Source organism: Tympanuchus pallidicinctus, unplaced genomic scaffold (genome assembly GCF_026119805.1).
Source record: "Tympanuchus pallidicinctus isolate F22 unplaced genomic scaffold, pur_lepc_1.0 scaffold1, whole genome shotgun sequence".
NCBI lineage: Eukaryota > Metazoa > Chordata > Aves > Galliformes > Phasianidae > Tympanuchus > Tympanuchus pallidicinctus.
The window spans coordinates 42109212-42131284 of record NW_026294618.1 but is presented as its reverse complement, the minus strand read 5'-3'; the positions used below and the strand labels follow the sequence as shown (position 1 = coordinate 42131284).

At 44.9% G+C, this 22073-nt stretch overlaps 1 protein-coding gene across 6 annotated transcripts in view; it reads right to left on the bottom strand.

Moving 5' to 3' along the window:
- Nucleotides 1-11961: 11961 nt before the first annotated feature.
- Nucleotides 11962-22073, bottom strand: part of PRDM1 (PR/SET domain 1) — a 97345-nt gene continuing 87233 nt past the window's right edge. For all 6 annotated transcript variants that reach the window (XM_052685027.1, XM_052685016.1, XM_052684996.1 and 3 more), the window contains 3 exons: nucleotides 14909-16017; nucleotides 14476-14604; nucleotides 11962-14056 (listed from right to left, as the gene is read on the bottom strand). In XM_052685027.1, the coding sequence (XP_052540987.1) occupies nucleotides 13481-14056; nucleotides 14476-14604; nucleotides 14909-16017 (1814 nt within the window). In that variant the 3' untranslated portion in view covers nucleotides 11962-13480. The remainder of the gene's footprint in view (nucleotides 14057-14475; nucleotides 14605-14908; nucleotides 16018-22073) is intronic.

The window sequence follows — 22073 nt, the reverse complement described above, 5'->3', positions numbered from 1 at the left end:
ATCTGTCCTCTCTCATCCCCCTATTCTCCCAACCTCCTGTGAAGGATAGCGAGATGATGGCTGCAACCTGCAGGACTTCTGCTGCTGCTGCTTAGGTTTGTATTGTTTTGTTTTGTTTTGTTTTTGTTAAAGCCTGACTGTGCAAACAAGCATCCCTGCTGGGCAGGATGGGCTGGATGCCCTGGGCATGTCCTGCTACCAGCGAAGGAAGGCTGTGACAGCCAGTCCTGTGGCTGTGTGGTGGACTGCGATCTTGCAGGCTCCACTTATCACAAGGCTGAGACTCCTCCAGCCCTGCCCACTCCTGCCCAGAACTTCCCACCAGACCTCTCAACAAAAAGGAGGGGAAAATGGACAACAAATCTCACATTTCCTTGAGTGGCACAAATGCTAACTCCAGAAAGAAGGCTTCTTTTAAGGATTATATTTTGACTGGTTTTGCACCGGTGCCAGGGTGAGCCTTCAGAAAGTGGTAATGGTGATGAAATTCCCTCTTTGTGATCTCCTTAACTGCCTTGATAGCATGCAAGTCAAGGTGCGTCTGACCCCTCCTAGTCGCCAGTGTATGGTTCTTTTGCTCAACCAAAACAATGTAGGCCATCTTGTAATTGAAAGAAGACCTTCCTACCTCACGGCTGTTGTGCAATCACTGCTCATCAAGGATGGCTGTAGGCACAAGACAAAACACACCCTGCGTTTGAGGGTAATGTATATTAACCTTTCCACTTGGAATGCCTAATTGCTCAAATATTGCCAACATTGTTCAAACTGCCAGATATGTCAGGGAACAGGCAGAACTGGAGGGACAACTCTATATAAGGGGTATGACAAATTTATTGGGTAAACTGTATGGGAGTGTTTAACCCTTCTTTCTGTTCTGTTTTTTGTAAGGACAACTGCCAAGCAGATTTGATCATGACTAATTTGTGTGAGGAAATAGCACAGAGAGGTTAAACAGCAACAACCAGTTTAATTTCACTTGTTACCAATAAGGCCTAACTTCTGTTTCAAAAGGAGATGAAAGGTAAGTCTGCCATTTGCTCTCTATGTTTTAAAAGCTGCAAGAGAGCGTGAAAAGAGACGCGCTCTTTGTTATTGGCCCAACTTCTGAGCTTAGAGCAGAAGGAGACAAACACCATTGAATTTGCGTGTGTTTTATGACAAAAGGTCTCCAAAGCATTGAACTTGTCTTTTGTTTTGGTTCTTTCCCATTCCTGATCTTTGAAAATCATTTGAGAGTGGTACATTAGTTTATGCTGAAGCAGGGCAGATAGCGTATGTGCTCCTACACGTATCGAGGCCCAAGCTGACCACAATATAAAAATGATAACAAGAAATTATCTTCTGGGAGAAAGAGAAATAAGCAGGAAACACAACTTAAGTATCTGAGTAGCAACTCTAGCAAGCAACACATTAGGTGTAAATATTTTGCAGGTGGTACAGCCATCTGCTACTTCTTTTTTGACCTATCTTCTCTGAATCAAAGGGTGAGACAAGCAGTGGATGAGGTAGTGCATAGATAACATTTTAGCAGATGATTTTTGATCAGGGAAACAGAAGCATTATTCGCAATACTAGGAGGAAAATCCATACAGTCATTACAGAATAATAAGTTTCTAATCCTTGATTGTTTCCTTGTATGATACGCACTATTGAGCGTCACCACCCCTTTGAGGCCCTCTGCAACTTCATGGAGATAGACTACGGTCTTTTGAAAGATGCTCAAGCCAGATCTAAACATTTATCAATCCCTTCACCTCTGCGGATAGATTGTTCTATCCCCAGAGAAGAGCAAAACCACTTTACCTCTTCAAAGGCACTGCATGGAATTATTATCCCTGTGATTAGCCTTGGTATGACAGGCACATGGCTGAGCTTTCATGAACTCAGGCTTAAACACAGCTCTCATCATTTAAAATGCTTCTGCATAAAATAATATAGATTTACATCTCCACTGCTTGGGTTGTAGGTGAAGACTCCAAAATCAGGCTGCTGAGCTGGATCTGCCCTGTGCGGGGCTAGGTGAATCCCAGTGAGGAGGCTGAGGTCAAATCAATCCTGCCTACATTAGCAGCTTAGCAATTTTCTCAGCCTCCATTGGGAAAGCTGGCGGTAGTCGTTTGTAGTAAAGGGAGTGCTTTACTGGTGTGGGCTCTGTTATTTTTTTTCCCTGTCTGCCTGTGTCCAGCCATAGAGATGTCAGCGTACTTACAAAAGCATGGACTCTACACTGCTGGGTTTTCAGCTCTGGGAGAAGTATTGTCAATACAAGATACATCAGAATAGGGGATAACCTAAAAAAGAGAGTAATTTGAAAATACCAACCCAGAAAAATGCCTGAGATGAATTTTGGCAGGGCGTTAGCAGATGTCTGCTGAGCCTCAGTGCATTGTGGATGGTATAGTTTGTCAAGTCATGGGTGAAACTTCTTGTCTTTAAGTCAGAGATGAGAAATTCTGGGTCTTTCAACGTGGGAGAGTTAAATCTGTCAAAATAGTTTCATTTTGCATCTACAAACTGTGAAAGGACCCGTCTTCCTTTTTTTTTCTTTGCTTGTAGTGTTTCATCTCACCCCAGCCTTCAGTTGAATGTGTCTTCTTGCTCAGAAGGCACTGGCTTTTCCAGAGAAAAGGTGACATTTCATTGCCACCCTCTGCCAGGTCATAGCAGAAGAGACCGAAGGGAGCCAGTGGCCTTCTTCTTCAATGAAGGGTAGGCTGGGGGCTGGTGACACTGAGAAGAAGTGAAGACTCCATCGGTGCTCACCGGAAAAGAAAGGGGACAAGTCTGGGAGCAGGTACATGGGGCTCCCTGTCCACCCATGCAACCCAAGAGAGTACCAGGCTGCTCCTGGCAGCAGAGTAAACTGCTTGATTCATGGAAAAGCTCAAATCTACTGTATTAAACCAACATCCTCCAGGCCAGCCACAGTGTTTTGTCATTGTGGGAGCTTGCCCAGAAAGCCTGCTAGAACAGCACAGAAGCTGCAGTCTCAGGCTCTCAGAGGCTAAGAAAAGCCAGTACTACGGCTGAGTCAGACCCTCATAGATGTATGTAGTGATGTGGTCTTCACAGGATGTGTGCTACCTTTCTCCACCACCTTTATCATCAGAAACCAAGGCAGGCTCTAATTTGTAAAGCCTACATCCTTGTGGTTGTCTTGATGGAGAGGAGTGAGAGAAGAGAGGGATTCCCTCAGCCAGGGAGCTGGACACTGTCTGTGAGAGATGCCTCTCTCACCAGCTGAGCTCAAATAAACTGTGCATAACACAGAGGAATTCACTGAACCTGAATTTTCACAAGCCATTAAATATAAAAGTCCTTCATTTTAGGTGTCCAATTTGAGAGAGTTGGCTATACCTAGTGACCCTATGCTATAGTCAAATAACATTTTGCTTGAGAAAAAAACACCCTGAGAAATCTTAGCACCCAAAGAGAAATTTGAATTCCAACTTTTTGATTTTGTTCCTTCTCTGTCATGCACCAGGATGTCACATCCCTGGGCCTGTGGGATTTGCATGACACAGGTGCAGCTGGTGAAGCCTTCTGTTGTTCTCCTGCTGGGCCTACCAAAAGCACCAGGAAGCAGCCAGACCTGGCCAGAGGTGGAGCACAAGGCTAGTGACAAAGGTGAAAGTAAAAGGAGGGCTATCCTGCCCCATCCCATGCAGGACAAGCATCTCTCATCCCATGTGCTGAATGAGGTGCTGTTCCTGTGGGTAAAGCAGTATATGGTCCTGCTGAGGAAGGCTGTTCCTTATGGAAAGATAGATTTAATAATTCTAGTATTTCTTAACTGTTAGGTGCTTGACATTCAGGAAGACTAAGTGCTTGGTCCTCCTCTTGGGTCTTAACAACCTCATGCAGAGGTATAGTCTTGGACAAGAGCGGATGGAAAGCTGCCCAGCAGAAAAGGTCTTGTGATATTGGTCAACAACTGATTGAACATGAGCCAGCAGTGTGCCCAGGTGGCCAACAAGGCCAATGGCAGCCTGGTCTGCATCAGAAATAATGTGGCTAGCAGGACTGGGGAGCTGATCGCACCCTTAGATATGGCTGAGGTATAGGTGAGACTGCACCTTGAATATTTGGTCACTTTTGGGTCACTTACTACAAGGATGTGAATTGCTTGAGTGTGTGCAGAGAAGAGCAATAAAGATGGTGAAGGGACTAGAAAACAAGAATTATGACAAGAGGCTGAGGGAATTGGAATGGTTAGTGTGAATGGTTTGTGTGAAGGAGGCTGATGGGAGACCTCATCACTCTCTACTTCTACCTGAAAGGAGGCTGCAGTGTTGAGCTCTTTTCTTGAGTGACAGGTGATAGGATGTGAGGAAATGATCTCCATTTGCACTAAAGGGGAACTTTATATTGAGTGTTAGGAGGAATTTATTCACAAAGAGATTGGTCAAGCTTTAGGAGAGGCTGCAAAAAGGAGTGATGGAGTCCCCCTGTCCCTGGAGGTATATAAGAAATGTGGATGTGGTACTAAGGGACCTGGGTTAGTGATGGGATTTGGTAGATCAGGTCAGTGGCTGCAATAGTAATCAGGAAAGTATTTTCCAACCTAGACCATAGAATCACAGAATTGCTCAGGTTGGAAAAGACCTTAAAGACCATCAAGTCCAACTGCAATGATTCTACTACTGGAACCATATTCACATTGTTTTAATGTGTGGAGAAGAGGATGTCTGCGAGTGAGTGAAAGTTGCATTAGCATTTTGATTCAAGCAAGGCTTCTAACACATACAGATGGATGTCCAACACAATACCCATTTGTTTCCAGGCAATGTGAAGTGAAGGCCCACTCAGTTTCAGCATACTTTGGAGGACCCAGGCTTTTAATCGTGTGTAATACTCCTGACAGCAGATGAGATCTCATATATTATTGTGTTTAAATCTGGAATAAGTTGCTGACCAGCTGTGGTCTGTGTGAGATCTTCTCTACTGATAATGGCAGTTCCAGCCTGCAGCCCACATGTGGGTCAGAGGCAGGAGCAGGGACTAGCAAAAATCCCTGCTCTACCTCGGGAAGCCCACTCTGCCCTGCAGCGTTTCTGTACACTTGTCCCCTAACAGCGCAGAATGTTCGGGGCGAAGTGGCTCGTTTTTCAGTGTGCGTGTCAGCTGAAGTTTCTTTCCTTCTGTCTGCACCCAAGAGGTAAATTAGTTAAGCAGAGGCATGAATTATTTGCATGCAGCTGAGGTGGCAAATGTGTTATCTTAACAGCAGAAAAGGAAATGGTTCTCTATAGATTATTAGTTACTGAAAAAGCAAAGGCATGTCTTTTGTTGCTGCCACACCACTGGTCTGACTGTTGAGCAGATACAGATCAATATCCCCCTTCCTCCTTGCCCCCCTTATTCTTCACATTTTCACTTAGGCTGAGGTGAAGAGGTTTCACTTTAATTTATGTCATTCTTGTATTGCCAAATGTCATGCCAGAACAACCGAACCAGGCGTGATCTGACTCTGTGTTGTGTGCTCTCACATGCAATGCCCTCGTGGGAAAATGCTGAGAGAAAATGGAAATTTAAGCTCTGCACCTAGCCACTGTGGTTTTTGGGTTTCTAATAGTGCTTAGTTTATAAGCTCCTTAGGGCAGAGAGAATTTTCTTGAGTTCAGTGCAGTTGTAGCCCATAAGTGAGGAATTCTGAACTCTGCAGTACTGCAGATAGTCGTACCAGCAGCCTGTTCTCTCTACAAACAGCACAAATACACACTGCTGCAGACTGGAGGATCTCAAAGCAAGGTACAAATATTGGTTTTACATCACAACTTGTACAGGCCTTGTACATGTTCTACAGATGAGTCGGGTGCTCTATGGCAAGGTCAACTGATTTGTTCCAGACCTTGCAGCAAATCAGTGAAGGGAGCAAACCAGAACCAGCGATCTTGGCTCCTGGGGCACTGTTCTCAGTGGTCAGCCTTGAAATACTGAAATTTCTAGAAAGAAAAAAAGCCTGTCTTTATATCTCCATTAGCAGAAAAACTTAAACTTGGCTACTACATTCTCATGTGTAGATGTTTAGCACTGAGTTAGTGTTTAGATTGATCTAAACAACTGCACTGAAAAACAAATGCATTAGAAATGGCATCAACAGGCATTCCTGGACTCAGATACCCCAGACCAGGGGGAAACAAAGATCTGTAGCTGAACTCTGTGACTGGGCTCACCTCTGAATGTGTGTGTTTTTGGAGTCAGACTCCACATGGATTTGGGATGTTTTCTCCCTTGTCTTCATGGCTACTGTGCAAAGGGAGTCCATAGGCAGGAGGCAGGCAAAAGAGAATTAGGATTTAGGATGTTTGCTTTTAATTGGACTCTGAAGAATTTTGCAGCAATGCCTGCTGCTTCAGGAGAGTGGGTTGGTGGTCAGGGGAGGCCCTTGTTCTCCGGTCACCTAAATTTGGGTGAGCAGCTGAGGTACTGAAGGCCACCAAGAAGCCCTCTGTGCTGCTAGCACTTCCCTTCCCTGTTCTGGGAGCACACTGAGAATCATCCATGCTGCATCACTCCAACCCTGCAGTAGTCACGCTTGCTGGGGCAGCCGTGCTGCAGGGGCTGCTCTGCCCCAAACCCTGGGCTCGCTTTCGAGTGTGAAAAGTGACTGTGAAGCGACCGACACAGTCATTCCTGAATGTTGTAGCTGTGGGGGCAGGGGGGGTGGTGTTTGAAAACCTCAAGCAGATCTGAGGGAGGGAAGAAATCTGCATATCGCTCTTAGCTGAATGTAGGTCATAACTTCATTTGAGAACCATTCAGATATTCTACAAACAGGCCTCCCAGCAAACTGTGGTGTCTGACATTGAAGGAGAGAGGCAATGGGGTGGGGGGCATCTCAGGAGTGCTGCACTGACCTCCTGCAGATCCAGAAGAAATATTTGGCATGCCGTCATACTCCTGGATAAAATCGCTGGGGATTTGGTGAGGATAGAACTTCCAGCAGGGCTGTGCAGGGCACCAGGCCACAACCATGGAGCTCATGGGGACAGCATGGGGTTGCCTTCTGTTGAAAACAGGCTCTGGGGGCTCTGACCACCCACAGCACCAGGGCTGTGCCCATGCAGGACCCCAGGCAGGAGGAACAGGGATGGAAGACGTGAGCACAGCCCAACAACCTCCAGCACCAGAACCCAGCGCCAGTTCCTGAGAGTGTGCTGTGGAGTTTGGGACGGTGGGGATGTAGGAGAAGAGCCAAAGTAACAGGGTCTCAGTTGGGCTTCTTCAGGGCATCTTAGGGCAGTGCTGAGGCTGCAGATTTGGAAGGAGTTTAGGGCCCTGCTGAGCACTGCAGTAGACTGGGGTCTTGGTTTAGGAAAGGTCCCCAGCCATCATCCCACTCACTTGGCTGCATTCAAAGCACCTTCTCTTAGCTTGCAGGAAGGTCGGGCACACACTGAAGCTGTTTGAATGCTGTGTTGATAAGGCGAGAGCAAACTGTCCCTGTGCTCCTGAAAGCAGAATCAAACTGAAACTCACCACTCAAAGTAGAAAACTCATAACACCCACAGCTACAGACATGCACGATTTGCTGCAGGACAGGTTAGAAGAGGAGCCTCGTCCTGCACCCTTGGGTCTCATTAGAGGAAAGTAAAAAAACAGCATACATGGACAAGCTGGTGACTGCAAGCACCAGTGCGTGTTCTCTCCTCAGCATTCAGTTGTCTTCTGATGGCTTATTAAAAAGGCACATTTTCACTTTTCTTGTATCCCCATTCCTTTTCACACCTGGTTACAGCTTCTGCACCATTTTTAACTTTCGTTTGTTTCATGACTGATTGCAGGCCAGGTCACAGCCCTCCAAGGAGCCACCAGCAGCAGAATCCCAATCCTTCCCTACTGGTAAGGGCCACAGGTGCTTACAGAGGGCTGTGAGGCTGACAAGGAACTGGTCTGGTTCACAGCAGCCTGTGAATATGCACAGAACCTGCCCTTAAAAAAATGCTGCCTGAGTAGGTTAAGGGCAGGGGAAAGCAAATGCTAGAGGGACAGTTCTCATGCAGAAAGTTTTGCCGTGAAAACCTGAAAGAGTCTGGGAACAAGGACCACAGCCCAGTTAGTCTTGTGTGGGTTTCTGTCTGCTGTGCTCATCATCCTGCTGAGAACTCTCTCATTTAAATTGGGATTTAAGGGATAACTCACTGGGAGATGCACCAGGTCCCGTATCCCACCCCAACAAGTGATCCCTTCAGCACAGGGGAAACAGGGATGAGACTTCCAGCATTTATTTTGCTGTGCATATTTCAGTGTGAACCCAATCACTGCACTTCCCCTTGAAGTGTGGCCACTTTGGGGCTGGAATGCTGTAAGGAATCTCACTTGGTACTGGGATAAGGAAATGATCAAGGACTTGCCTAGTCACAATTAATGGGGGAAAAAAAAGAGCTGAAGGCCCTTATTAATCATTGCACAACGAGGAAGTCATACTGGTTTGGCTCCCTTCAACTGAGCTATTTGGTCACACCTACCTAAGTGTTTCGGCATCCCAACCATGTCCCTGCACACCTGACAAGGCGAGGGCCACCCACTACTCCCACGTGGCGTTGGGCTGCCTGACCCTGGCAGCTGGGCAGGGGCCCAGTGCTCAGAGGCCAGCATCTCCACGTCAGGGTGTGCCCTCCCATCTCTGAGCCATGGTTTCCGCCCCAGGCCCTGGTGTTGGTGCCTGCGCATCACAGTGCACGTCCTGTAGCTGGTGCTTGATGATATGGAGCGTGCAGCCGTAGGTTGCAGTTATTGCCACCATGGCCACAATGGATGTGAAGCATGTCCACTTGAGAAATGAACTGCAGCAGCTGTGTTGCATGTAGGACGTCCCTTTCTCAGCACCTCACGACAAACTAACCTTCCATTTCCAGGTAACTATCGAGCCTTTGGCAAAATATGTATTTCTCTGTTCCAGGCAGGACTGGTCAGTGCTTCTCAGCTAAAGCCTTCTGAGTGTCAGCTGTGCTCCACACATCCCAACCCCTTGTCCCCGCCAGCCCTGGCCTCACTGCAGTGTCGAGTGCAGGAGGGAGTGCCGCTGTGGGAAGGGATGGGGCGGCCATTTTGGGGAATTATCGTCAGTCACCTCCAACGCATCGGGGAGCTTTTCTGAGGCTCCCATTGTGGCTTCTGTTTGTCAGATACCTGCCCCGTGACGGGTGCGTTCCGCAGCCCCGCCACAGCCACTCAGCCCCAGCTCATGCAGTAATTAGCCAAGTGCTTCCTGGCTGTCTTTAATTATGGTCAAAACTGTTGCCCTCTGATGTCATGCCTCCACACAAAAGCATAGGCCTGGGCTCCGTCTCACAAGGAGCACGGTCTCAGCACGTGTTGGGATGGCTCCACGTACCCACAGTTGCTAACTGAACATGACAGGCTCCCGTCCCATGGGCGAATCACATTGTCTTTTTCAACCTCACAGGTGTAATTGCCCACATTTGGTCTTCCAGGTCATTATTAGCTGGCCAGAATGGTGGGGCCCTCCTCAAAGCTGTGTTTGGTCTAGTCTCAGCTCCCAAGGTGAAGCAGCTAAGCTGGCAGAGCCGCATCATGTTTGGTCCTCCATTTCTGGGGTGATGGCGTTGAGGTAGGCCTCAAGTCTGCCAGCCCCAGCCAGCTCCGGCGGCACATGGCTCCACAGGGCTGCATCCAAAAGTGGCCGGAAGCTCTTAGTTTTTGCCCACAGACGGTGAGCTGTCCCAGTGTTGTCACCGTCCATTGTTGACCCCACGTTTCTGGTGACAACGGGCCTTTGGTGACTTCTAACTGGCTGTGGTCTGCCAGAAACAACAGCCCCAGCTGCCGCGCTCGGCCTCACGAGGCTGTGATCTATAACGTGCATTGTCTTTTTATGTAATGCATTTTATTAAACATCTTCTAAAGCTTACAAGTGTCCCCAGGACATAACTCTCCAGCACAAAGTACTGCCTTGCCAAGTAATGAAGTATGATTTATGGCGGTAACGGTTATCCTGGTGTTTTTTTTTTTTTTTAAATTATTACAGCAATAGCTCTGTCGAATATAGGAATATAACATGCTGCATTTGGCACGTTTATGACAACAGGGCTCTGGTTTTCTTAACTCCACAGCTCTGCATTGGCAGAATGTCAAATTCTTGAGACAGATGTTTAAATGAATTTTAAGAGGACAGTGAAATACTTTTAAAGCATCGTACGGCGCTGAGTGTCTCAATATGAGACGGCACGTTATTCCTGTAATGTTCAGGTAGAGGAGGCCAGCACATGGCCTTTCTGGTTTGGATCTCACTGCAAATGATGGGAGTAGCAAATGTCGAATTTGCTTTCGGAGGCATCCTCACATGTCGTTACTTTTTGGCTGGGGGTTTTGGGGTTGGACACTTGACCTCCCCCTTAGGTATGGTTCGTGTTTGTATCTCAGTGGCGAGCAGTAAAAACAGATCCACATTTGTTTTGAATGCCGTTCCCACCACGCTGATACAGGGCTAAGTGGTCTCATGCTGACATTTTGAGTGTGTCATTGTGGTCCCAGTGGTTACGGTTTCAGGCCAGAAATGACAATCATTTGGAAAAATGTAAATGAGAACACAAGTCGTATATCTTAGAGGCAGATAGCGTTCGAGTATTTCCATTGAAACATTGAAAAAATGATTTAAAAAAATCCAACTTTTTCCTAAGGTATTGGCTACAAGAGCGTGCCATAATGAAACACAACCAGGGTGTTCGGTGCCGGCATTGTTGTTCACCACTTTCAATCATGGAAAATCGGAGCCCACAAAAGCAGGAGTCAGCATTGTTGGAGACATCATCGCCGTCAGCGCACAGTGTGCTTGCGGCCGGGAGGGGAAGGCACCCTGCGACGCGGCTGTGCACGCACTCAGTGCAGAGACATTGAAGACAAGTGAAGCATCAGTAAAGCAATGAACACTTATATTTAATTTACATTTGACAATTTGCACATAAATAATGATGTAAACCAATACGTAAACATATGATAGTTTGTTGTTCTAGCAAAGTAAAAAGCCTGTTAACTTTGGTCAGAGTCTTTCTTAAGAGAGACAAAAAAAAAAACCCCAAAACACTGTTGATTGTTGCTACATTCACATGTAAAACTTCTAAGGGAAGGGGGAAACAGTAAAGAGAAGTAACAATTCTTAAAGCTGATGCATATAAATTCTTGTAAAATTTGTATCAAATACAAGAAAGCACTACAGGCAAACATAGGAAAAGTGTGTGTCCAGTGACAGAGTAATGATACTTTGGTTTATCCTACAAGTAAGTACTATATTTATGAACTATTGCTACATTTAAAAGATGTCAGCCTCACAAGTTGCAGGAGTGGAAATGTAATGAACTGTAGTCCTTCAAAAGCTGTGTGTATGTCGGGATTGTTGAACCAAAGGCATTAAAATAAGATTCCACGGGGGAAAAAAAAAATCACCAAATACTGGATTGATGAAGTGGGAGACCTTACAATTTATAACAGAAACAAACAAACAAAAAGATACACCTGGAAGGGAAGACTGCTAATGCTACCGAGATTGATGCGAGTTGATGATGCAACCCGTTAATGGCAGGGTACAAGGAGACTAGGGTGCTTGCTAGAGCTCACCCCCACTGACTTTCAGCCCACTCCTCTGTGCTCTGCGCTCACACCATGCGTGCGTAGTATTTGGCTTCTTTTCAGGTTCTTTTGGTTAAGTTTTCTGGTTGCTTGTTCGCTGCCCACCCGCCTCTTTCCCCCCAGTGCACGCTGCCAGGAGAGCAGGGCACCGAGGACCCCAATCCTGCAGACACGGTTCCTCCCCCTGACTTTGCCCAGACTCCCCATGCGAGTGATGTTTTTCACATCAGGTGTTTGCAAGTTCGGGCCCTGCAAGGACAGCACAGCCCTGCACGTGTACTTGCAAGCGATAAATGCCTTTGTACAACCTTTTGGTTTTGAGGTCATTGGTAATATGCAAAACTGGATAACATCTGATTTTCACACTTAGATGAAAAATAGGTTTTATTACATGGTTTGGCTCACAACTTAACTGGTATAAATATATATACATATACATATATAGTATAGTGGTATAAATATATCTATAAATATACATGTACTCTTTGCTACACCTCAAATGTCACCATATCATCTTTGGGCTTAGCAAAACAAAAAGATAAAGGACGTGCATTCTATCTTTCCCTGTGCACATTTTGGTTTCTTCTCTAAAGTAGCAAAGCATTTAGATAAAACAGCATTGTCTGCACCACTGGACACAAGCACTGAGGTAATTGTTGTTCAACAACTTTGCAATGCCCTTTTCTTCTTTAATTAAATTAACCACAAAATGTACAAACACAAATACTGAGAAAAATCTGAGTTGTACAGGAAGGAAAAAAAAAAAAAAAATGTATGTGCCAGAAAAGGACTTTGTTCCCCACTTCTACACCCAGGCAAAGCGGGAGAGAAAAAACACATGTAAAACCAAACCCCTTATTTCTCAGGGAATCTGACCATTTTTTGTATCCCTGGAAGGCTCTGGCCAAAAACAAACCAAAAAGAAAAAGAAAAAGAAAAAAGAGAGAGAGAGGAAAAAAAAGAATCCTGCCGAAAATCTCCCTCGAGGCAGAATATTAAGAAGATTGGAATATTGGTGTGTTTGCTTTTAAACCATTATTGGAAACAAAAGCATGTAAGTGATATTTTATTTTGGAAGAGTCACTTTAAGCTGATGTGTTCCTTTGGTCATAAAGTTACGTGACAAGGTGTGGGGCTATAGCTGTTCTCTACAAACCTACGGTATTGTCCATGCAGGTGTTTGCTGTGTCACATCTGTTCTGGGTAGAGCTGCAGGTAGAAGAACCTCTCCTGCCCTCAGAGAGGCCGGGGCAGCAGTTTCTTCTCTGCTTGCTGCTACCATTTCTTTTTATTTTTTTTCTCCTTTTCAATCCCAATGGGGTGATTTGCACATAAAAGTACCCAGCATTTTTTTCAGACTGACTGATCTAGGATTCTGTATGTCAATGTCCAACTTTGGCAATAGAAAAAAAAAAACACATTTGTTTAAAAGACATTGGTACATAAAACATGGTTACTGAAACCCCAATCTTAGGTTCTTAAAACAGATGTGCAGAAAAAAAGTCTATGGAGAATGGCCATAAAACAAAAAATAAAAACACTTAAAGTAAAAATTACAATGAATTTTCCAGTCATTGTAAACATTTTTCTAATTATTGCTTTTAGAATGATAAATTGCATAATAAATTATGAAGTACTATCATTGAAAAAATAATTATGGATAGATGATTGTCTTTTAGTAACTGGCGAGGCAACACGCAGTCCTTTGCCTCTTTTTATGCCCTGAGAAAACAGTAACTTTGGAGTTCCTTCTTTCAGCTGGAGAGCGTAGGGAAACTACTGTAAGCCAAGATTGCTTTGCAGCATTGAAACTATGTACAAGCAACTGCTACAGGCACCCTGACTTGCCAAGTCATAAATAAAAAAATCACTTTGCCAAAAAGTCTTAAGGGTCCATTGGTTCAACTGTTTCTTGCTTGACCTTTACAGGTAACAGAGGTAGTGGGTGACCGTGAGGCAACTTCATAATTGACATATCTGAAGACTCATAAAGGTTGCATCCTGAGGAGATAAGTCCATTTCCCAGGTTCCTCTGTAAAGATACTTTGAGATTAGCTCCTTCCATTTCCCTTCTGAGCACGGTCAGTATATCCTTCTCCACGATGGACGTTAGGTCAATATTGTCCTCCACCTCTTCCAACTTGTCGGCATTGTCACTGATGTCGAACTTCTCGATCTCCTCGTTGATTCGGTTCAGGTCCTCCATCGAGAGGCCGGAGGCGGGAGCGACAGGGCAGTTGCCCTTCAGGTGGACCTGGAGGCTGCAGAGGTGAATGTAGCTCTTGTGGCAGTGGATGCATTTGTGGGGACGCTCCCGGGTGTGGAGACGTTTGTGCAGCTTCAGGTGCACAAACTGGGTGAATTTGGCTGGGCACAGCTTGCACTGGTAAGGCTTCTCTCCAGAGTGGAGCCGCAGGTGGGTTTTGAGATTGCTGGTGCTGCTGAACCGCTTGTGACAAACCTGAGGGGGGGTGGCAGAGAAACACCGAGTGAGTGGGAGGGGATTTCATGCTTTAAATCAGACACCTAGGAGGAGATGGCAGGATGAAGCAGCAGCTTTTTATATCTTCACACTTTCTCAGCGGGGGAAAAAAATCCCCAGCTTTTCTATTTTAAATATTGCTGAATAGCATTTTGAGTGTGGTGACGGCAAAACTGTTATCAGGCAGATGCTGCCCTAGCAGGCTGAAGGCAACCATGCTGTTTCACAGACACTGGCATACCACGGCTGGAAACAGCTGTGACATGGATGTGAATCCTGAGCAGTTGCCAGTTTGTCATGCAGCTCGCCACACGAGTTGTGCACAAAGTGCAAGGAGGGCACGGGCCCTGCTGTCCCGTCAGACTCCAAGGGAAGCTGTCTCTGTGTGTGTTACGTACCTGACACTCGTGGGGCTTCTCTCCTGTGTGTACCAGATAGTGCTTCTGGAGGTGAGCCAGCTGTGTGAAGCCTTTATTGCAAGTCTGGCATTTAAATGGTCTCTCTCCGCTGTGTACTCGGAGGTGCACCTAGGGAGAAACAAAGCAATTAACAATTGGCAGTTTCCAGTAACGCAATAAAAGTACTTTCAGATGTTTCCTAAAGCTAGCAGAAGCCTCTCACTGCCAAAATGCACTGCTACCTAGTTAATTAGGTGGCGTCAATGTTAAGGAATTGTCTCTGCAGCCGTGCTTTCTTGGTGGGGGATCAGCCCAGACTGGGATTAAGCCCAGACTGATCAATAGCCTGCCAAGCACAAAAGCCTTGTCCCTGATTTTCCTAGAAGACTACAGGGAGAAATCAGAACCTTAGCCTTAAGTCTCCACCACCTACCTTCAGATTCGAGAGCTGGCCAAAGGTCTTGGAGCAAACGTTGCATTCGTACTTGATCTTCCCATTCTGCTTCTTCAGTGGGTACGGGAGGGTTTTGTAACCAGTCACATTCCTCTTGCTTTTAATGAGATTCATGGCTTCTTCACCACCGGTGGCAGCCAACACCACTGAGGTAGGTTTAGGTTGCATTATGTGTTCTGAACTGGCTGCTGTACCAGCTGTGGGTGACCCGCTGGTGGGGCTGCATGGCTTGTCCTTCATGCTGGCAGCAGCGCCCGTGATAGAGAAGGCACTGTTAGGTGCTGGTATGAGGAAGTCCCTTGGATGATCAGGCTGCAGCAATCGACGGCCTCCTTCGCTGGGCAATGAGCTGGGGAGTGTGGTGGGGTTCAACATGTGGTGGGAAAGGCTACCTCCACTGAGCAGGTTGCCATAGAGGGGATACATCCGTGGGAAGAGATTGAAATTGTTGATGCCGTTGATATTGTTCAAAGCGCTCAGGTTATTACAGCTCATATTGAATGGAGGTAACAGAAATTTGGGATAGTGGGGGTTATAGGATGGTAGAAAGGCAGATGGGAGGTGGCTAGGGGGGGCGTATCCAGGATAAGAACCCAATCCTTCTGAGCCATAGGACCCGTTCAGGTAGGGGTATGACTCTCTGTGCTCTTGGGAAGTTGGTGCCAGAGGTGAAACTGTGACCCCTGGGCTGCTGTGAGGGCTTGAACTTTTTAAACTTTGGTCTGGACTGCTCCTCCCGGAAGGACTTGGTGTAGTAGATGACTGGATGGGTGAGTGAGTAATGTAGCTGGGTCTGTCCATCCCATATGCTAAGGAAGCTTTCAGATAGTCTTCTGGAATGTGAGGTCGGATAGGGTAGACAACTCGAGGGAAGAAACACCTCTCTGGGCTATAGTTCTTACGCAAATCATCCAAGTCCTTTTCTGGAGTAACCGGTGAAATGTTGGTCTGGAAGAAGTCTTTTCCTTTTGGAGGACTGGATTCCATTTTCAGGATTTCCTTCACACTGTGCTCCTTCTTTGGGACGCTCTTCTGATAGAGCTCATCTTTATCAGCACTGTGCTGCTTTGGATTGACGTGGGTTTGTGCTGAAATACAAAGACAAGGTAATTATTACTTAGATAAGCCACCTTCATTATCTCTTCTCAAAACACAATCTAACTCCTACAAGCTTAGTGGGAAGGATGCGCCACTGCCAGAGATAAAAATTCATTTAATTCACCAAAAAATTAACTTCTGTGCAAAAAAATGCCTGCTGGTATGAAGACATTAACAAAAAAACACATTGTTAATTTAAGGGACAACTACTAGTTTGTACAGATCTGGACAATGATTCATTTGCAGAGCGATAGTCTCCATTTTGCAAACTGATTTCTCTGTACTTTCCCCTTAAATTTGACCATCTGCTGGTATCTCTTCAAACTGTACTTCTAGCAAATGTGGTAACGAGCATTTGCTCACAGTACAGGTTTACCAGAAGGACTTTACAGAACACAAGCTCCCAGAAATGTTCCTCGCTAAAATAACAAGGCATGACAAATCGGCTTTTGCCAAACCGCAGCAGTCACTTCACCAGCCAGTTCAATTACTTACAGTACCAAAAAGCCCATGGCTGGCTAGGATGAAAGCCTTCTTCAAAGAGAAGGTATTCTCCATCAGTAAACAGATCATTACTCATTAAATATACTGCTTAGGAACATCTACAACAAAGCAGACTATTTACTGCAGATCTCTGTGGCATTCAGTCTATGCAAAACTCCTCTGCTTACAGCTGTACTTTATAAAAAAAATGCTGAAGCAAAGCAAAAGAAAGCAAGACTGGTTGGCTCCAGCTTAAGTTGAAATGTACTTTAAAAAAAAAAAAAAAAAAAAAAGAAAGAAAAAAGAAATGTGCATTTAGAAGGAAATAGAAGCTAACATCCATTTGGCTCAGTTCAACACATACACAGATTGTTTGTCTGCATTGAAAAATTCTACCTTCTTATCTGGACATAATGTCATACAAACAGACCACTGGAGGATAGAAAAAGAATTCTACTTGTCTCTAATCTCCCAATAGTTATATAATCACAAAATGATGACTTGTAAGATGTTTGATTACAGGGGAAAAACTACAAGAAAGTTTGATGTTAGTGGTTAGCTACGTGCAAGGCTTTCCATCAGGAGATGCAAGTCAGTGCCGAAGGTACGTGACTCGAAAGGATCGCAGCCCTTCTGCCAAATTTCTGCTTTTGTGACTGACAGCTCTTCCTTTGCTAACTAGGCTGAGAAACAGTTGTTTCTAATTTCTGACGGACCAGCTAAACCCAGTGAGGAAGATGGAAACAGGCAATGACCACACCGCTTTCAACGCAGATTCTTTGCTTCACTATTCACTACCCTCACGGAATCTATCATTTGGCAACATTACCCTATAAGGCAAAGAAACAGCCATTTATTAAACGTATCCAAGAAAACAGCTGCTTTCAAAACATGTTCCTGCTCACAGCAACCCGCTTTTACAGTAGCATCTTTTTTGCTGGCAGCAAGTATATCTAATTTGAGATATGCAGGCGGACCGTCTATGTTCAAGTTGCAACGGAATGCAATCGAACATAGACGTGGTCAATTAAAGTATTTATGATCAAATACAGGACATGCTGTACAGCAAGCACATGCGTAAGTGTGCAGATGGCTTCCCAACTACTTTACTCAATGTTAATGTTTAATTCAGAGCTGTTTCAAAAATATACTGACAACAGGTCGTGTTGTCTGACATTAGAAATCATCCACATTCCTTCTGTCATTTTTGTCCGTACCATTTTCTAAATGCCCGCTCAGGTTTTGGGGTAGGACATGCAGGTCTGCTAGGTTTAAGAACCCCACGCTGGCACAGTGGATAACGTTATCTCCATCTCGTTATCAGCTGCCTGTCACCACGCCAGCCTCTCGGAGCAAACATTCCCAGTGACACTATCAGCAACGGGATCGGAAGTATTGAAAGCTGGGCGGGGGGTGGGCTGGGAGAGGGAGGGACTTGTGAAGCCTCACAGCAGAATAAATAAATATCACCTTATCAGGCCGCTATCGGTTTCTCCGTGGGGTCTGTCAAGCAGGAAGTTCAAACTGACACTTTTCTTTTTTAAAGAACAAAACAAGTCCTGGGGGAGGGGAAGAGGAAGGAGAAGTGCCAGTGCTGCTGGAAAAGTGATAGAGAAACCCAGACGCCTCAGCTGGAGGAAGGGCTCTCTCTCACTGTCACAAGGGTAAAGCTGAGGGTGGGTAGGTACGTGCCTGATGTGCTGGAGAGAGCCCGTGAGGAGAGTCACAGAGAGGAAGCTCACGCGGAGAACTTTACTGCACAGCTGCCCAAGGGCCCCACTTGACAGACAGATAGTGGCTCTTTCTTTCCCTTCGAAGTTCCCAAGAAAGCCTTCCCTCCTATTAATTTTCATGTGCAACAGAAATAGCAACATTTAAAGATTATTTTCCAACTCTTGACTGTGACAGCTCTCTTTAGCTTGGACGTCATCTTTGCTCCATAAATCCCCTCCTGACTTCTTCCCCTACTACCTGAGCCTGAGGAAGATTTGGAACACCAGAGATCAAAATACAAACAAGTGTGTCAGCACCGTGTAAAACAAGAGAAGGCAACGTCAGAAGCCAAAGAGAGGCTCTGATGTTTTATGCTGAATGTAGATTTAAACCAGCCAGGGCTGAAACTGATTGAGAGGCTTATAACATTTCTTACTGCTCTTAAAGGAGTCGTGCTTCAAAGTTAGAGATATTTGTTTTTTACAAATAGATTTATTTTATCTTGTGATTTTAGATTTAAATTGTTACTAATCACCATGTCTCTCTTTTACTATGCCTCTCTCTCCACCCCACTCCTCCCAGCACACATATATAATAGATAAAGGCACACAATCTTCCAAGATCTGTATTGTTTCTGAGGTCAGGCAGGCACACAGAAAAGAAGTTAATGACAAAAGAAGAACAATGCAGTTGCATTTGCAACTTACTGATCTGAGGGGGAAAAAAAAACAACAGACATGCCTCCTTCGAAGCCTGATCCAGTTCTCACTGAGGTCAATAGATTATTTGCTCAGACCTGAGATTTGTGAGTGTGTGCGAGAGCAAAGGCGACAGAAATCCTGTTACTTTTAAGTATTAATGAAAGGTGAGCGGAGGGGCTGCCTGAAGTCACACCAATGTGGGTGTTCCAGTTAGAGACGGCTGCCCTGCTGTCAGTTTTGCTCATTACTTGAGCTCTTAGCTATAAGCCTGAGAAAAGCTTCATAAAAACAATGATCTGTTTTTTCTAAAAACTTGAAAAACGGTTGTAGGTAGACAGTAATTTCAATAGTAATTTCAGGAGTGAAATGGTACTGAACACTTCGAGTGGTGAAGCTTAATTACGCCGATTCACATTTTTGATCTAAATTAAGCACGCTTTTGCTAGTAGAAAGAGAACCTCGAAGTTGTGAAATAGGCAAAACAAAGAGTGCTTCCACTCAAAATGAGAGTGGAGACCAACATTTAGAAGTCTATAATTCGATCATCCGTTTTCTAAATGTGTCCAAGGCAGTGTGACTTGCCTTTGAAAACGTTTTGCTCAAAGAAAGACTTCAGAGATGCCTTCAAATAATCCTCAGTATTAAGTCAACTTCAGCCCCAAATTCTGGTTTTGCACAGAGAACTTTGTATACAATTTGAAAACCATTTTCCTCAGCCCGTTTGAAGATTCCAGTAGGCACATTTTAAACAAATGCAGATGTTTCCTTTTGACCCAAACAGAAAAGCTTTAAAACCAGAAAGTGAAACTGACCATAAACAAAAGGAAAAGCAAAGAGCATGCGTGAGCTAACGACAAATTTACGAAGGTCACTGTAACGAAAGCAAGAATAGACTGCATTTTAGAACCAAGCATTATAATCTTCACAGAATACAATAGATTCAGCAAAACCTCACAGAAACTGTTCACAAAATACAAAGAATTGTCAAGTGTTTCCCAAATACGCAAACTGTCTTCCCTGAACTCAAACTCCTTTCTGAAACTTGACCAAAATAATATGTCACCTGCCTGTGCTTGACCGATGAGACAAACATGACATGAATAGCAGGAAGTTGCACCACATGATTGCAATACGTGAACATTATTATCAAATAGTCATGACCTGAGTCAATGCAAATGTATTTTGTTTTTAGAAATAAAAAAACACTATTGCCCTCTCCACCCTTCTTTTCCAAATAAAGCTGTTATAATAAGTAGGAATGAAATGCTAGGTTATGTGGGATCCCTAAACAAATTTCCTCGGTTTGTTTGCTAATCCAAACACCTAGAATATCATGGTCGATTCCAATGCAATAAGGCTAAGAAGCACACCTAGAAGTTATCAGAATTGAGTATCTTGCTCTGTAGGACACAGTAAACTTGCCATCACACTTAAAACAATTGACTGCACAACACGACAATGTCTGATGTCTCAAATCTTGATGAAAAATAACACTAGCAGCCTCAAAATAGGCAAAAAGGAAAAGGGAATGTGTTGAAATGAGACTCAGTTTCTTCCCCCAGGATGAAATGGAGTCTTGTTTCTACCACAATTGTGCAACCCTTGCAGGCACCCCAGCATCTACTCAAGGTTGTGTAGCTTCAATCAGAGCTAATCAAGGCTGAGAAGGTAGGTGTGTGCTTCAGTGTCTGAAAGACTGGGTCAAAGGCCCCAGTTCAAGAAAACACACAGGACACGGTTAAACCCGTAACTAAGAGCATGCCTAATTGCTGTCTTGGATCTAGATGCTTTCCTTCTACGGTGCAAATGAACTAATGCTGGAGAAGTTACCTTTAATTTGGAAATTTGCTGCTACAGAGGCAAGTAGATGTTATACGTGGATGTGTAAATATGTTTATGCACCAAAGTGGTAGTTCTCTCATTTTTGAGGCCACTAATTACAGGAAATAATGCCAGAGAAATTCTCTGATACATTTTTTCCCTGGAGGTCCATCCCACTCTGGTACTTAGAGAGGATCTGAGGTGCTGAAGGTTAGGGCTGTGATCCCAAAGCCCCTGCGGCATCTAAAGCATCTGCCTATAGTTTAAGCTGGTAAAACTGAGGTGACACTGGATATTATCCATCAGTGTGTATCCCAGGCCACCGTCATCTCCACCAAAGCCTTCTGCACAACCAAAACATGCCAGAGGGATGGAATGGGGGCACTATGGTCTACAAGTGCCACTGTCCTATGCTTCACTAGTGTGTGTCCCAGCAGAGAGGACCCCTGATGGGTTCTGCACCTCAGCTTTGCCTTCCTTTTCTTCAGAGGATGCCAAAACCAGAAGCCAGGAGGTGGGAGAGAGGTGATGCTTGGCAGCTCCTCTGAGAAAAGTCATGCCACTTGAAACACCAAATTAGCTGGAAAGAGCTTTCCTGAGGGAGTGGCCAGTGGAAAGGTCCCTCAAGCACTGATCTCAGCCTCCACGACTGTGTTCAAGTCTTTTGATGGGGCAAAGCTCCATCTGCAGCCAGAGAGCCATGTGAACAACTTGGGCACAAGCCGTCTGCAATTTCAGTCAGATTAACACACTGTGAGGAGGCCTGGGCCAAGCTCACGCTACAAAGAGAAGCCAGTGAGGCAGAGGGGGTGCTTGCTAATTTTAAATTTAACTACAAGAAGTAGTCTGGGAGGAAGGGGAAGAAGAAAGCTGCACGGTGCTGACATTTGCTTTAAACTCATCTGGTTCCAGTATTAATGTTAGAAAAACATCCCCACCCGCACGGCTGCTAGAGGCCTTGCAGTGAATAAGCATCTTTGAGAAACCTCTGGACTTTTTTTGTGTTTTTCTTAAGAAAGGGCACCAAAATGCTAAGGGTCCTCAATTCTTTACAGTATGTGAAGGGTTTCTGGTGTAATGGTAGGCCTCAGGCTTGAGCATGTTCATCATAAAGACAAAGGAAAAAAAATAAAACTGAGAGAGCTGTTACTGTCAGTGGAAGATGCTTAAAAAGAAAGGCAACCCTTGCTAATGTCAAGACTGAGCAACACAACTGTTGCTCAAGATCCAGTCACTTTTAGGTATTAAACCTACTTTTATTACAATGGGACATTCTATCTGTTCAAACAAACCTCATTTTGACATGAGTAAGAGTATCTGGGTAATTT